Here is a 17,469-nt window from a genome sequence, read left to right as displayed (position 1 = left end):
CAAATTTCTAAGTTAACCCACTTATTTTCCAGAAACTTGATAGTCCTCAGTTCATCTGTGTTCAGTCAAGTTGTTCCACGAACTTCACGAAGTAGGGAGAGAAGAGTCCTGACAGGGAAGAGCTCATGCTGGGCTGGCAAGTGGAGGCTTTCCCCTCCACAGCTGTTATTAAAATATTCAACTCAAGATTTTCAAAATGTAGAATTAGGTTACAAGCCAATAAAGTAATTGAATTTAAATAGGCATATTGTTTGTGTTATTTTAAAAGTACCAACTTTTAAGTCCTTGTATCAAACACAATACTACAGGATCACAAAACACGTCCATGCAATATACATCAACCTAGGTCACAGAGAAATGTTTAATTTACCTCCTAATCCAATGCTTTTCAATTGCATCCCCATTAAAAATTTTAAGTGATTAAACATCACATAAGATAATCATATTATCCTGGTTGCTTAACAATTCTTGGGATCTGCAGGTGTTCAGGGAAGCCTGATGGATGTCTTGAGACTGAACTTTGACAATAAAGGGCTTCAGCTATCATTTCTTGTGCCAAAGTGTTTATTAGGTGTGCCCATTCAGTCTCAAAACACTAAATACACCACTTGCAAAAATCCTACCAACACAAATGGCTCTGGGTAACACATACAACCTGAGCACCTCAATGCCCTCACGTGTCAAACAGAAATAGGCATGAAAGGGTTGTCGGGAGGACTAGATTAAGATGTTAAGTGCTATGGAGATGCCGTTAAGTACCAACATTAATAAATTTTTAAGTGCCCTGAGTTCAAGGGCCACCCAGCCACTTAGTTATGCTGCCTTTCCTCTTCCGCAAAAATGTTAATTAAAAATTTTTTCTACCAAGAACAAGTTAGCTGGCTGTGGTACAATGAAGGTTTTAAGAGGACAGAAAGATTTCTGCCTTTTTCCTTCAGAAGAAAAGCGTAATTTTATTCTAATCAAGGAAACACTCCTCTGCATATGACATTTAGGTCTCATCGTGCCAGCAGTAGTAAATGCCTAAATGGAGGAGGATCGAATTTTACAGAATTCAGATACTCTTTCAGCTTCCAGATTCGTGGCTTGTGAAAACCACCTGCTCTCTACTTTCCCTTGAGATGGGAAATAAGCTTGACATGGCCTGAAGAAATTGTCCTGGAAGACAATTCAGAAGACCTTATGTAGAATACTTGGGAGGGCTGCTTGATACAGTCTAAGCACTGTAAGAAGGATCTATTATTAAAATCTTTAGATACTTTTGCATTATTAAGAGTTAACAGGAACACATAACATAGTTCCTAAGAGAAAATATATTACGGTCCATATTTTAATGTTGTCTAGAGCTACCATCAAAAAAATTTAGCCATCACTGACCTCCAATTACTTTTAGAAAAAGTAATCAACTAAAAATTGTGTGTGTGTGTGTGTGTGTGTTGGGGGGCCCTCTAGTTACTACAGAAACCAAACGTGTACACTAACAAACCACAGTAGAAATAACAGAACAAGGCTTTTTGATTTTTTTATTACTCAAAGAAGCTTCATTTTTTTATTTAGCTTTCTGACTCTGTGCTTGTGCTTTCAACACTTTCACAACGATTTTCTGCTCCTCAATGAGGAAAGCGCGCTTGATCCTAGAAAAGAAAATGTTAAATACAGTTTTAAAAAAATCAATTTAACACAAGAAAGAAAAGTGTCATAAAAGAACCGAGTAAAGCAATCAGGTAAGATACCCAGAAAAGGAAACGAAACCTACACAAGTACAGATTTAAAACTTAAGAGCTGAAAAAATTCTATGGACAGACCCTTCCGCTTAAGGTGTCCTTCTGGTACCCCTGGTTATCTAATAATACCCTCAAAAGCCTGGGATTTCTGACTCCTTCAAATGTCCTGGACATAACCACATTACAGAAATAGAGCTGATGTCACTCTTATCCAGAGCAAAGACTACACAGACTCCCTCAGTATCACAGCAAATGCTATCCTTTAGGCTACCTTATAGATCTACACCCAAATCTCCAGAAGCTAGGGCCTGAGAATTTTCTTTTTTAACAAATGTGCTCATGTAGTTATGTTTAGCAAAGTCTGGGAACCAAAGACTGGTAAGAAGCCAAACTCCTCTAGCTTGCAACTCATGACTCATTCATCTCCAACGTTACCCTTCCAATCTCATTTCCATTCCTTTTATACCCTCAATGTGCCAGATCAAACTATGTTCATTCCCTGCCTGCAATGCCCGCTCGACCTCTTGTCTAAAACTTACCCGTCACTCAGGTTCCACCTCGAATACCACTCCCAGATTCTCGGCTACTTTAAAGTCATTTCTCCTCCAAACTTCAACCATAGTTCTAAGTTCTCCTATATTTCATGGAAGTTATATTTAGCTTGTATTTGTATTAATGTAACATGCCTAACCTCCCCTTACAAATTAACTCCTGAAAGGTAGAATGAACTTGCAAAGTTTGATGTCAGATTTGGTGTAGAGACTTAGCCAGAGCACTTTGTAGAACAAAAGCTGAATAAACTGAAGGCAAACCACTCCTCTGAACCAACTTCTTCTCTTATAAAGACCAATCACCTCTCAAATCTTTCCACTTAGGTCTCTGGAGAAAACTTAATGTAGCCAGTAGGGTTAATTAAGAGCAAGAGCCTCAGTAAAACCTGGAAGGAATCCTCTTACCAGCTACGTAACTTTAAGCAACAAACCTTGAGAATTCTCCACCAAAAAATAAATAAAAATTACCTCCCAGATGGACTTTTGGCAGAGCTTATCATAAAAATGCTGAGCAAATATTATCACCATAAATCCCTGCTTCTATTCCCTTCTATGCCACTACCAATCCTTTTGCACATCCACAAGACCCAGTCATCTCCCAATAACCCCATTCACCCCCAATCCAGCCTTCGGTCTTCATGTAGGTGCCATTTCCTCAGCCTTGACAAAGTAGAGAAACTGTTCCAAGCACTCACCCTTTGTTGAAAGAATGACTTCACTATCCATCCTGCTGCACATTTAGTCTCTGGCACACCAAAGGTTTCCCTGCCCTGCTCAAACCCCATCAATTACCACATTTTAAAGAATCAAGCCAAAAAATCTGTCCTATGAGGCCCTTCATTACCTGTGATGTTTCTACCTTTCCTGTCTATCATCTCCCAAAACATTCTGCTCCAGCCACACTAGAACTACGTATGGCGATTTTGTTCCTACACTTTTAGGACCTTCCACTCTCCATCAACCTGAGACTTCCTTACATGCCTGCCCCACCCAACCTTTTAATTTCTACATCTAGCATAAAGATGTCCCAACATCATAACTGAATAGGAGCTAATATCATTTATTAGTTTCTTCAGCATCGATTATCCCTAGTCAAGGAGGATTCTACTGCTACAATATGCAACTTTTGTTATTTTTTTCACCAGTCTTCTAATAATGATTAGCATGCAGTGCAACAGACACAGACACACTTAAGATAGTCCATGTGATTTCATAGTTATTTACCTGTCACGGACACATTTAGCACACATGGAACCACCATAGGCCCGGCTAACATGTTTTTTCGTTTTAGACAACCTCATAAGAACTTTAGGTCTCACAGCACGAACCTGCATAAAGAAAACGCTGAGATTATTTTGTGATGCTTTAACAGAAACAGAAATTGTCCTAGATTTCTGATGAGTATTAAGTATAAACATTAATCTAGGTTACAAAGGGAAATGGTACACTGATCTACCTGAAAGGCATTTCACTGTATTTGCCATATAGGCTTTAAAAGAAAGTCTACGTTCTTCACAGATATGGATCATGAAGGCTTAGTAATTCTCAACCCTCCTAGTGGCGACCTCTCCTTCACTCACTCACCAAAGGAATTAATGCTCAACCCTTCTTATGTTATTCACAGCAAAAGGATCACTTACTCCTCGAAGTCGGCCTGGGCACACGCCACATGCGGATTTTGGTGCTTTCCCAACTTTCTTGGTATAAAGATAAACAATTCTATTACCAGGGGTTCGGGACCTAGAAAGTGAGAGAATAGACAATAGCTTAACATTTTGCAGAATAAATGACAATACGTATATGAATTTTGGAAATACTTACAGTCTGGTTTTGTTAGAGGCTGTATTGTAGGACAGCCTACGACGGTACGTCAAACGCTGAACCATCCTGAATGCCTAAATCAAGATGAAATAAAACTGCATTGTAGAAAAATTCAAACCTTAAAACAAAACAGCATCAGCGTTTACACATTACTTATGTACATTCTTACATATAATATCCTTATCTTAAGGTATCTTATGAAAAGGATTCCATATTTTAAAACTACAGGAGATGATTTACATGAGGATGAACCGGAGAGTAGAATCTCTCAGCCCAGAGCTGAGGTGGAGGGAGAAAGAAGATGCTTTAGCTGCCTGGGTTGGCTTAATCAGGGGGCTTCCTGGAGGAGGGGAGCCAAAGCCAGTGATTTAAGCAGGTGAAGGAACAGGGAACATTGATCCTTTATGCCCCAGGAAGTCCTTTAGCATCCTCTTGGTCTTTGGGACCTAGGGCTGGACCCAGTGCAGACTGATCCATCCTGAATATGATGGTTATTTAAGATTACTGACCATTTCTCCCCGACCCTGCAAAACAAAGGGGAACTTGGAGATCCTCTTTTCCCTGAGGTTCTACTGTGCAGTGGCAATTGAATTCCCCTAAAATAAACACATTTGTATACGAAAATAAATAAATAAACTACTGTGACCCTTTGTACCCGCAGGTTCTGCATCCGCAGATTCAACGAACCGTGGATCAATACTCAGGGAAAAAAAACTTCACAAAGTTCCAAAAAGCAAAACTCGAATTTGCTGCATGCCCACAACTATTTACATAGTCATTTACATTGTATTACGTGTTATAAGAAATCTAGAGATGATTTAAAGTATATGGGAGGATTTTACACAAGTGACTTGAGCATCAGCGATTTTGGTATCCTCGGGGATCCTGCAACAATCCCCCAGGATACTGAGGGACAGCTATACTTATATTTAAGGGTGATTGGGAAGAATGCTAAGGGGCGATGTTTGTTTTCCTGACGGTAATCAAACGTGGCACTTGGTTAAAATTTTGATTACCCGGCTTTTCTCTCAAAGAGTCTGATTCTGTGTGGAGTAGTATCCAGAAAAGTGCTACCAACAGGCAAGTTTGAGAAATGCTGGTCTTAAAGGAAGAGTACACGGGCACACCTACATGTAAGTTGAATCCTTAGCTAGACCATTTACTGAGACTATAAAGCTCCATAGGTCAGCTTGCTTATCTGTAAAATATAATTTTTGACTATTTCACACAACTGTCATTAGGATTAAACGACAGCAGGCATTCTGCCCCAACCTAGTGGCTGCGCAGGGTTCAGTGTTTTGCCCCCAAAGCAGCATCCGGGACAAGTTAGGTGCCATTTAATACTAATTTTGGTACTGGATCAAGTGTTTCTGGATTATGGCATCAAACTGGTTTTTCTTCTTTTTTCAGTGAACTACCCAAAATACCATAAAACATAGGCAAGACTTGAATCAACCTAATTTTTCCCAAATTTTGTAAGCATTTCGTCACAGCATGTTACTTAAAAGGCAACAGCCTGCATCTGGTGTTGCAATCTCCTTACTATCATTACGCTGGAACTGTCAGACACCAAAACCCACACGGAAGGCCGGTGCGAGTGACCCAATCAGCCGTTTGCCTCTCCAAAACCAAGACAGAAAACTCCCAATTAAAAATTTTTATCTTACTTGCTATTGGTCTTAGAACACATTTTGAAATGACCCGAACATGCCGGTCGTCGACCCTCCCAGAGCCTGAAGAACAGCTACAGGCGCGGGGTTAAAGCATGACCGTAAGATATAAGAACGTCCGGCGACTTCGCAGTCTCCAACAGCCGGAACTCACAACTCATTTGTCACCGAACGTCGGACTGCAAAGGCGGCAAAGCCGGGGTGGTGAGCTCCTGCCACTCACTGCTGCGGAGCGGAGGTCGGGATCGAGAGGTGTCTGAAGCTAAAGTCCGGGGAACTGCTCACTACCAACCTTCCTCCTAAGCCCTTACCCCCACGCCAGCTCAAAAGACTGTGCCTGAGAGACCCCGTCTCCTGCAACTCCCCGGATGGCTGCCGATTGTAAACGCAGTAGCAATAAAGACAAGGAAAAAGCAACCATACCTGTAGGTACCGTCCCCGGAAGAGGAAGAAGAAAGCACTCGCGAGTTCAAGGGTCAAATATGACTGCGCATGATAGGAAGTACGTCATAGGAAGAGGCGTGGCGGTGAGAACGCCACCATGTTGTACGGAAGCCACGCAGCTCCCCTCGGTGGGCGGGGATTCATAGCACGGCCGCGTTGTACGTCAAGCGACGTGCTGCCCTTCTTGGGTTGGGATGCGCCCAGCCTTCCGCAACAGCGCCACACGAAGGTCTTTCGGGAGTCGCTGTAGAAACAAATACAAATGACAAAGGATCTACGAAGGGCGGAGGTGGGACAAAACCAGGCTTTTTCCGTTCTCAAGGGCGCTAAGACATATTTGACTTAAAGAGCGCCACCTTTGGGGTTAGGCCTGAGTTTAAAGCCCAATGCTGACACTTATCACTCACTAGGTGACCTTTGAGGAGTTACTGTCCTTAACCGGCCCTTCTTTTTTCTTGTCCTTCATTCAGAGCACAAATTTTACACATTAGGATTTTAATCCAATATCTGCTAATTATTAGCTGTGTTACGTTGGGTGAGTCCTTACATCTCGAACAGGAAGCTACTAGTAACCTTGCAGAGTTATGTCGTGATCAAAAGCATCATGAAGTTAAAGCACTCAGCACGGTGTCTTGTAGAGCAGTGGTCCCCAACACTTTTGGCACCAGGGACCGGTTTCGTGGAAGACAGTTTTTTTTGGGGGGGGGGGGGCGGGAGGGGATACGGGGGATGGTTCAGGCGGTAATGCGAGCGGTGAGGAGCCGCAAGTGAAGCTTTGCTTGCTTGCCCGCTCTTCACCTCCTGCTGTGCGCCCGGTTCCTAGCAGGCCGCTGACCGGTACTGGTCCACGGCCGGTTGCGGACACCTCTTGTAGAGAGTGAGTGCTCAATAAATGGTGGTTAATCTTATGATTATGTACAAAGAGTTTCTTGAGGCTTCACATGGGTGGTAAAGCTTTAACAGGGCCTTAAAGATGAGGAGGAAGAAAAAAAAAAGAGCTCTCTAAAATAGCATGTGAAAGTTTACATTAAGTGCTTCTGTGTATTTTTCTGAGAAGAGGATCCTTAGTTTTCATTATATGGTCAAAGCGGTTCATGACATCCAAAAAAGTAAACACTTTCCCTGGGCTCTAAGGAAGACCGCTAAAAACGGTCTTTACATTTTTAATCTTAGATTCAGCTCCCTGGAAACATACTGAGAGAGTTATATGTTGGTGTACTGGGGAGTGCTCTTAAAAAATACACCTGTAAGGGAGTGAGTAAGGGAGGATCAGGAGACCCACAGTGTTTTACAACTGAGGCCTCAGCTGTTCCAACGGGGAGCTCTGGAATTGGGATGGTTCTTCATAGTTGTCCCAAACTGGCAAGGAAGCTGGGCCTTTGCAACCCACATCAGGCAGTCTTTGGTCTGGCTGCTCCCTGACCAAGGGTGACGCCGTTTCCTGAAGCTGAGAGCAATGTCCAGTGACCCAGCTAATATCCTTGGCCCAGAAGAGAAGATTTGAGTAGAGTATCCCAGTGTCCACTCAAGTTCCCTTTCATGTTTTCCAGTCCAATTATAGAGGTGAGAAAGCAGGCAAGTGACTGAGGGCAAATGCCCTGTCCATACAGAGATCTGCCTCAGACTGTGAGGCCTTTAATTCCATCTTGCCTCACATCACTTCCATCTTTGTCACCACACCAGATGGAAGGCTCTCGTTATATATCCCTCCCTTTGCTGACTCTCACATAGCTGCTTCTCCCCTGACCTTGACATAGTTCCTTCTCTCCTTCTCAGTTCTTTACTTTCTGTCCCCTGGAATTCCTTTTGTCTCTGTACCAGGTATTGAGATGGAGGCTGGGATTGAGAGCCAAATGTGGTTTTTGAATGAATGAACAAAAGAATGCATTTATTTGGAATACATTCTCACTATTTCTGGAGAGACTTTGCTGGGCAGCTGAGTATAACAGAAGATGGGAGCCCTTAGCACACTGTAGTGTACTTAGTGTACTTTACCTACCTTTCTGTGCCCACCTCCACCCCAGTAGATAAAAACAATAGTCTCACTGTCACAGTTTTCCCTTGTTCTGCATAACCCAGTTCTATAACATGACTTTTCTTCTCTTTCTATCTGTGTTTGCATTTTTTCTTGATCAGACTTGCCAGAGATGTGGCAATCTTAGTAAACATTTCAAAGAACCTCACTTGTTTTGATTAATCTTTCTCCTTTTAGCTCTTTGTTTGTAAATTTTGGGTACACTTACTAAATATATCCAGTTATATACTGTATTCTTATCGCTGTATTTCTAGGCCCCTCTTCTGGTTATCAGTTGCTGTTGTAACAAACCACCTCAAACTAAGTGGCATAAAGTAACACCATTTTATTATGCTTATGGATTACATGGGTCAGGAATTTCTTCATGGCATAGTGGGAATGGTTTGTCCTTGCTACGGGGTAACTGGGGGTGCTTCAACTGGGGGTGAGTTGAACAGCTGGAGGCTGGAATCATCTGAACACTTTTTTAGTTAATTCCTGGGTTGGGATACCTCAAAGGCCAGTCTCAGCCTGAGACTGTCAATCAGAGCACCTCTACATGGCCTCTCCATGGGGCTTGGACTTCTCACACATGGCAGCTGAGAGGGAGTATCTTGGGAGGGAGCATCTAGAAAGCAAGCAGTCTAAGAGAACCGGTAGAAGCTGCATGGCCTTTTATGATCTAGCCTTGGAAGTTACATAGCTTTATTTCCACCATATTCTATTGGTCAAAGCTGTTACGAGCCCCCCAGATTCAAAGGCAGTGGACATATATCCTTGATGGATAGAGTGTCAATGATTTTAGGATTATATTTTAAAGATACCACAGATTCCTACACTCTTTAATATTTACTATCCTTTTGCTTTTCCATGCTTTGTTCTGTTTTCTTTTCACCTGTCTTCCAGTTCATTAATTCTCTTTTCAGTATAACTCCAGTGGGCTTTTGATTTCAGTTCTAAGCTTTCCATTTATTTCTCTTTTTATATTTCTCATTCTATGCAGAATTTTTTTTTTTTTTTTTTTTTTTTGGTACGCGGGCCTCTCACTGTTGTGGCCTCTCCCGTTGCGGAGCACAGGCTCTCCCGTTGGACGCGCAGCCTCAGCGGCCATGGGTCACGGGCCCAGCCGCTTCGCGGCATGTGGGATCTTCCTGGACTGGGGCACGAACCCATGTCCCCTGCATCGGCAGGCGGACTCTCAACCACTGCGCCACCAGGGAAGCCCCTATGCAGAAATTTTTAACCTTGATTTTTCTTTCCTTGAGTACCTGAGTATATTTAGCAGAATTATTTTAATGTTTTGTGACTGATAACTCCAGTCTCTGAATCCCCCAAGCATGGCTTTCTATTGTGTGATATTTCTCTTGGTTTTTGTTGTCTTGTCATCTCATGTGGCTGATTGCTTTTTATTGATTTCAGGATATTTTATATGAAAAATTAAAATAATTTTTGGCCTTGCATATCTACTCACATACACATTTTAGAATCAACTTGTTTAGCTCCAGACAAAAACTTGTTGACATTTTTATTACATTGAATTTATCTGTTAACTTGGGGAGAATTGACCTCTTTATGATGTTGAGTCATCCTATCCAAGAACATGGAATGTCTTTCTATTTATTCATCTTTATTTTTAAAGCTTTATTGATATAGTTTTTCTGCATTCTTTTAATTAAGTCTATTTCTAGGTATTTTTTCTGTTTTGCTGCTAATATAAATGGCATTCTCTTTTCCATTAGTCCATTTAACTGTTTTCTTTTTATGGAAGTCTATGAATTTTTGTTTATTAATTTATATTCTACTACCTTACTTGTTATTGGTATTTAACTTTTTAATTTATTTTAGAGGGGTGTCCAGGTATATTATCCAGGTATATTACCTCTTCCTTTCTAATTCTTATACCTCTTGTCCAATTCTATTGGCTGATACTTCAAACACAACATTTAATAGTAGTGCAGATAATGGACTTTTTTTTGCATACTCCTGACTTTAGCAGGAAAGCATCCAGTGTTTCCCTGCTAAGTTGTGTTAAGGAGATAGCCATTGATTATTATTTCTTAATCTATTTAATTTTTTTGCCATGTCAGGAAGGGGTGTTGAATTTGTTAATTTCCTTCTCAGTATCCTTTAATATTCTAATTAAAATTTTCTCCTCAGATCAATGGGGGAAGCAACACCTTTTCTAATTTGCACAAAGGCACCATGGTGTTTCTGTTTCACTGGCCATTCCTCTGCCTGGAATGCTCTTCCCCCAGATGTCTGCATGGCTTACTCTTACTTACTTCCTTCACTTGTTTGCTTAAGGTCACTTTTTGGCGAGGCCTATCCTAACTATCCTATATATTGATAAATCGTACATTTCTATCGTTCATTGGCACTTATAGATCCCGTCAACCCTGTTCTGTATTTTTTCCTGCATTTATTTTCTACATACTATATAATTATTTATTGTGTTTATTATATGTTATCTGTCTCCATTAGAAATATGCTCCATGAGGTAGGGAGTTCCGTCCTTTTAAAAAGAATTTTTTTTAACTGATTTTTTTTAAAATTTATTTTTTGCAGTACGCGGGCCTCTCACTGCTGTGGCCTCTCCCATTGCAGAGCACAGGCTCCAGATGCGCAGGCTCAGCAGCCATGGCTCACGGGCCTAGCCGCTCCGCTGCACGTGGGATCTTCCCGGACTGGGGCACGAACCCGTGTTGCCTGCATCGGCAGGCAGATTCTCAACCACTGCGCCACCAGGAAAGCCCTGAACTGATATACTTTTAAAGCCTAGAGTGGTGCCTGGCATGTAGTAAGCACTCAAAATAATTTTTGAGTGAATGTATGAGATTGGAGCTTATCAAGGAATGGTGAGAGGGAGCATTTGAACTCGAGCCTCCTGTTCCAGAGAGCTTGAAGTTAAGAATTTAACATTTTTTCGAGATGAGGTTATATTTACAGTCATTGAGATACAGGAAAGGGATTGAAAGACTTTCATTGTAGAACTTGTGTACTTTGTCCCATTACTGGGTGTCACAGCCTATAGTGCTCCATGAATTTATGCATTTTATTGGTACTGTGATTATTTATGAATAGCCTAATTCTGTTACACCATATTTTGTGTATTAAAACATTAATTGGTCCAATGTAAACACTTAAAATATGTCACGGTTTTGGCAATCTTGCTTTGGCATGTCTTCATTTTTAAATTGATACTTGGGAACCTCAGGAAAAGTAGCCTCAAGCTTTTCTCAACCTGTGAGAAGCCCTGGCAGAGACGACTGCTCAACTTACACTGTAGCTCCAAGTCTTCTGAACTACTATTGAGCCCTTTTGTTAATTGCGTCACCTGCATCTTTAATTGCTTTGCCAGTTTGAGCTGTAATTTAGACATAATTTTTGCTACAAAGAGTTAAAATATGAGAGCATTTTAACCACTCTAAAATTTAGAAATAAGAACTTGAGACAAATTAGATTTTTCTAATAGAAATGTTCTGAGCCTAAAGCCCTAAAGGAGAGTAAGGAAACCAATTAACTTTAATTTAAATAATCATGTCTTAAGCAGTAAATGAACCAAGTTCTATTGTTAAAGAACAACTGTATTAAATCCCTGAAAGGTTAGCTTCAAAATGGCATTAATGCAGTGGTTTCAGGTCTAACTAATGAAATAAATTTCTATTGGTCACCATAACCTCTGTTTGTTGTCTTACTGGGCATTGTTATTGAGCGTAGTGGAGGGGAAAGATTGAGAGATCAAGGATAGACTAATTCCCATTGATGTTCCTATTGTTAGTAACTTTTTTTTTTAAGCCACAAACAAAAAAGCTAATCGTTTTCCTCCTGGGAAAAAAAAGAAAAGGAAATGTGAGAAAAGATTATTTTCTTATGCTAAAACTTGCATATATATGTGCTTTTCTGTTTGTACTTGCTATTTTAAAATAATATATTTATGATGATTGAGATTACTATTTATAACTACAATGACTGAATTTCAGCCAATGTCTATAAACATTAAGGCAACCATCGATGATGTTTTAATAAGGTATAATGCTAGGATCTGGCACTGGGTTAGTGCCTGGAGATGTATTTTGGATGAGTTTATGTAATAGAATAGAAAGAACATGAGTTTGGCAGGCAGTATGAAGTCAGATCATGGAGGGCTTTAAATGCTATGCTCAGAGACTTAAACGTTATTCTTCTTATGCCTTCTGTATTTCTTCATCCTCATATGCTACCTTTGTGACCTTAGGAAGGCCAGGTTAACCTCACTGACACTGTCTCATCTGTAATATGGGAATAATAATCCTTTATTATCGGTATGCTGGAAGAATTAACAGACGTAACACATGAGACTGAGGCTGATACACAGTGGAAGCTTAATAAATATTGGTCTTAGTATTGTTTTCTAGAATGAAATTGCTTTCTGCATTCCCTTATTAACCAATTTTGCACATCAGTGTTATATCTTGTGCTTTGCTAATGTCTGTTGTGTTCTTGGGAGAACCTTTTTATTTCCTTGTGGTATATTAGGGAAGAAGTCTAAAGAAACTAGTAGAGAATTTACTAAAATGGAAATTAGCATGGATTGACAGGCAAGGGCAAAAAGAGTTAACAGTGTTGGTATATCAAAGCCTTGACTTTCTGGAGATACTTTTTTCTGCAAAACATAGCCAGTGCCTTTACTGGCAACATGACCTGTACCTTGTTCCAATTATTTATGCAAATCAAGGTAATTTTTTTCCTCTGTGAAGGACTTGATGAAATGATGCTATAGAAAAATCCAGTGCATTTCCATTATTGCTTGCTTAACAGCAGTGCTATTTTGTAGCAAGAGGAAAACAGTTGTGCAGAATGCTCCTCTACCCCTGCCTAGAGAATACATAATATCATGTTTGTGTTGAAACTTTTTCTTCCAAAATGTCATAACCCCATAAAAAAGAGAATTAAAATCCTATTATTTTAATTTCCATCTCCCACAAGATAAGTAAAGTTATCACTGAAATTCTAATTAAATGGGATGATTGACTAAGGTAGCACATCAAAGAAGAGACGTGAATACGATAAGTCGAAGACTTATTAATTAGTCTGCGTGGAAGAAATTCCAGGGATGTCAAGCTGAGCCTGCTGCAAGGAGAAAAAAAGCAGACAAGAAAACGTTCGTCTCTTTGAAGTTAGGAACTGAGATAGTGATGGAGGTAATTGTGTCTGACTGGATCCAGTAATGAAGAGCTGTAAATCAGACCTCAGAATTGAAGGAAAGATTCAAGTAACGAATGTGGCTGCCCCCCCTGCTGCGAAGAAACAGAATGCAGAAAGCACTAATTGACCCAACCTATCTCCCAGTAGTTCTCTGTTATTATTTATTAATTTTTAATTTCTGAATTATTTACATCCTGGGAAATTATTCTTGACAGCCTGTTAGGCGTGCCAAAGTTAATGGAGGATGAAAGGATTGGTACCGGGATTAGCAGGGATGTAGTCACAGGCTACTGGATTTAATGATTTTGGAAAGAAAAATTGATTTCACACAGCGTGTCACTTTATACTACTTTAGGGATACACCAGCTATTTGATTAATTGAGGAAGAACCAATTCAAAGTATATTTGAAGTGTAAATGAGTCACACTGCTCAGCTGTTTATTTTTCCCTCTTTCGGAGAGATCTGAATTTTCTTGAAGCTGATGATTAAAAGCTGATGAAGACACACTTGCACGCTTTGAATGCACACCTGTTTGATTCTTATTAAACACAGAAGGGAAGAAAATCCTGAAATACAAAAGGAGATATTTTCACTCGTCTTATTTCTCCTTCCTAATCTCTTCATGCGATTTTTTTTCTTATTCCAGCATATGGCACAGCAGTAGTTGCAACTTGAATCCCTTAAAAACTAGGCTCAAGAAAATTTCTCATTTGTTTTATGGCCTATGAAACAATTAGAGAGAAGCAGTGCTTGCTAATGAATAGAAAGAACAAATAGAAGAAAAATGTATTAAAAGGAAACAATGACTTTAATGAATAAGGTAAGAGGATTAATCTATTAGGAAAATGAGTGAGGCAGCCTAAAAGCTCTGTGCCATCATGCCTTCTCCCTTTTTGGCCAATCCCATTAGTCTTGGTGTGTCTGCTGCTCTCACCTTTGTTCATCTCTCTCTGGCCTAGTCTTCCAACTGGTCTCAAGTCAAATCTTCCTCTTCCACTGTATTTGACATCAGGGCTTCTCAAAGTTTAATGTGCGAGTAGATCACTTGAGGGGTTCTTGCTACTCTACAGGTTTAGATTTGCTGGCTCTGGGAAGGGAGGCTGAGATTCTGCATAGGTTCCCAGGTGAAATCGTGCTGCTGGTCCTTGACCAGACTTTGAGCAGCAAGGTCCTACAAAACTCTGACAAACTCATTTTCTTTAAAAACATTGCTTTTAACCATGTAACTCTCTCATTCAGACACCTTAAGTGATTTCCTGTACCTACAATTAAACGCAGATGCCTTAGCCAGGCATTCAAGTTCTTCCTAATATGATCACAACCTGCCTCCTGGCATATCCTCCATTCCCCAGCTCCATGCTTTTGGTTTATGCTATTTCTTCTTCCTGAAATGCCTTTGAGAATGCTACCAGTGCCTCAAGTTATACTTCAAATATCATATCCCCAGTGTTGGCTATTCTAACATTCTCTCACTCAAAAAGACATGCATTCTCCTTCAAAGGCTTCTCTCATATTTTAATTTTACCTCTTTCTTGCCATGTGATATCTTCAATCTTACATTATTACCATTAATGTACTTATTTTTCCCTAGGCAGTACTTTCCATCCTTAACCCCTATACCTTCTCAAATGTAGAGGGAAAAATATTTTTTTAACTTAAACCTCCTAATTTCATATCTACCATAAAGATTCAGACAAAAATAAACCACAAGAAATTGTGTCATGGAGTGTATGATGGGGAAATGTTCAGGAGTCTAACTACAAATAAAAAAGAGACAAAATTGTATTGTGGTTCTTTGGTGGCAAGCCAACTCTGGCTAACAAGCAAAAAGAGAAGAAGGCTTCAAGGGTTGCCCAGAAAATAGAAGATAGAATTCAATAGAATTTAATTTAGCTGAGCAAGAATGCCACCCAGTAAGAGACTGATCCCTTAGTGCCCATGTTAAGAGGACTTGCTTGGGTCTAGATCTTATTCTCTCTCCTAAGGATTGGCTCATAAGTAGAGAAACACAAAAAGGGAAGAGGATTAGAGCCGGTCCATTCTCCTTGGCAAGACTGGTTATTGATCCTATATCCCAGAGCTGTATTCATTCTAGCTCTTCTTAAGTCCTGGCCGTTCAGCTTTTACTTCAACTGATTTTTATCACTGGCAGCCAAAGAACTCTAAGTGATGTGAAAGACAGTTACAGTAGTAGGTGTTCAGTAGAGGTTTGCTCATCATCCACATGGTGATTCAGATCTGAATTTTATACATTCTCAGGGACAAGTCCTTAGTCTCTTAATACACAAGCATATTACCTTTGTGCCTTCGCGCAAGCTTTCCCATACGCCTAGGATGTCATCCTCTCTGCTCCCCTTCTCTGCTTGCTTAATGCCTACTCTTTCTTTATTTTTTTCTAACATTAATATCACCCAAAGGAGAAAATCAAGTTATTCTAAGTTTTATTATGAAAAAAATTCCACATACATCAAAGTTAAAAGAACTATAAAATGAAACACCTCCTCTGCTTGGAGTCAATAACTGTTAACATTTTGCTGTATTTGCGTTATATTTTTTCAGAGTAAATTTGACATCATGAAATTCCCTGCTAAGCACTCACCATGCAACTCCTAAGAATAAAGATATACTCCTGTATAGCACAATTCCATTATTATGCCTCAGAAAATTAATAGTAATTCCGTACTGAATTAATCCAATTGTTTCAAGAATGTCTTTAATATCTTTTTTAAAAAACAAGATCAGATAAAGTTGTTCACTCGTATTTGGTTGCTGGGTTTCTTTAGTCACTTTTCATATAGAATAGTGTACTATCTTTTTTTTTTTTTGCGGTACACGGGCCTCTCACTGTTGTGGCCTCTCCCGATGTGGAGCACAGGCTCCGGACGCGCAGGCTCAGTGGCCATGGCTCAGGGGCCCAGCCGCTCCGCAGCATGTGGGATCCTCCTGGACCGGGGCACGAACCCATGTCCCCTGCATCGGCAGGTGGACTCTCAACCACTGCACCACCAGGGAAGCCCCCACTGACTATTTTTTTAATCTTCTGATCAAATGTGATACTGTAATCTCTTCCCCTTATGTATTAAATATCCCTTACTTTGTTAGTGATATATGTGTATTGTAATACTTATACTCTGTATTAAGGTAATAGTTTTGACATGTTTTCCTTGCTAGATAGTGAACTCCTTAAAGGGATGGTTGTTATTTTATTAACTTTATTTTCTTTAAGTTCTCTCTGGGGAAAGAAGCAAGATATAAATGTATAAATAAAATGCATTTCATTTATATTTGAAACTCCAATGTCCAGCATATGAAAGATTCTTTATAAGGAACTCTGAGCCCTAGCTGCTCCATGCCTCAGAATGGTCTATCAGTGAATGAAATAATTTTGAATTTACTCATTGGTCATAGATTGTTTTCACTGACCTTTGGAACCACAGTTTCAAATAGCTGGGAGCTGCACCACTTGAAATAGTGAAGTCTGGAGGATATTCCTAAAGATCCAGTCATTCATATTGATCAAGCCCCTATACAAGTCTTATACTGAGAGGGTTATTTTACTGGGTTCTGGGTTATGTTGTTCAAGTATTATCCAATGTGTTCAGCTCATGAGACCAGATAACTCTGTCTAGAATGGATAGGCAGATTTTTACTCATTAACAGTTCTAAAACACTCACTGAGAAAAACCTCCTTAAAGAAAAGGCAGTCACACTTTGTTATAAAGCAGAAACTAACACACCATTGTAAAGCAATTATACGCTAATAAAGATGTTAAAAAAAAAAGGCAGTCAAAGGGAGTACCAATGGCAGTATGTATTAATAATATTTAAATGGTCAAAACCTATAGCTGACTAGACAAAGCAAAGGGAGAATATAGAAACTCATTTGGTGGGATGTTTATAACCGATATCAGCATAGGAATGAGGAGTGATTCAAATTATTAGTTATTAAGAAACATTACAGTATGGTTCTGGAGTAGAAACAGAACAATGGAACAGAATGGAGAGTTCAGAAATAAATCTGTGTTTATGGGAATTTGATATAAATGTACCATAAAAAATG

The 17,469-nt window shown here is 39.8% G+C and overlaps 1 protein-coding gene across 2 annotated transcripts; it reads right to left on the bottom strand.

Moving 5' to 3' along the window:
• Positions 1 to 1,530: 1,530 nt before the first annotated feature.
• On the bottom strand, positions 1,531 to 6,241 carry RPL34 (ribosomal protein L34). 2 transcript variants are annotated; one of them, XM_060104780.1, is made up of 5 exons: positions 5,764 to 6,105; positions 4,097 to 4,170; positions 3,916 to 4,015; positions 3,500 to 3,603; positions 1,531 to 1,634 (listed from the first exon to the last, which is right to left on the bottom strand). In XM_060104780.1, exons 2-5 carry the CDS (start codon positions 4,159 to 4,161, stop codon positions 1,550 to 1,552), a joined length of 354 nt encoding a protein of 117 aa, XP_059960763.1. In that variant the 5' UTR covers positions 4,162 to 4,170; positions 5,764 to 6,105; the 3' UTR covers positions 1,531 to 1,549. The 2 variants fall into 2 exon arrangements, with proteins under 2 accessions (XP_059960763.1, XP_059960756.1); XM_060104773.1 differs by lacking the exon at positions 5,764 to 6,105 and adding an exon at positions 6,190 to 6,241 and having other exon boundaries at positions 1,532 to 1,634.
• Between the last annotated feature and the right edge of the window lie 11,228 nt (positions 6,242 to 17,469).

This window comes from Mesoplodon densirostris, chromosome 1 (genome assembly GCF_025265405.1).
Source record: "Mesoplodon densirostris isolate mMesDen1 chromosome 1, mMesDen1 primary haplotype, whole genome shotgun sequence".
In the NCBI taxonomy this organism is placed as follows: domain Eukaryota; kingdom Metazoa; phylum Chordata; class Mammalia; order Artiodactyla; family Ziphiidae; genus Mesoplodon; species Mesoplodon densirostris.
The sequence above is the reverse complement of the archived record's forward strand: the minus strand, read 5'-3'. Positions and strand labels throughout refer to the sequence as shown.

Bases quoted from the DNA above. Each gene is read 5' to 3' on its own strand.
- RPL34 (XM_060104773.1), bottom strand. From the start codon at position 4,161: ATGGTTCAGCGTTTGACGTACCGTCGTAGGCTGTCCTACAATACAGCC. The intron at 3,604-3,915 runs GTAAGTGATCCT...TTCTTTATGCAG, and splicing joins GCCCAGGCCGACTTCGAGGA to GTTCGTGCTGTGAGACCTAA. The intron at 1,635-3,499 runs GTAAATAACTAT...TTTCTTTTCTAG, and splicing joins GCTAAATGTGTCCGTGACAG to GATCAAGCGCGCTTTCCTCA.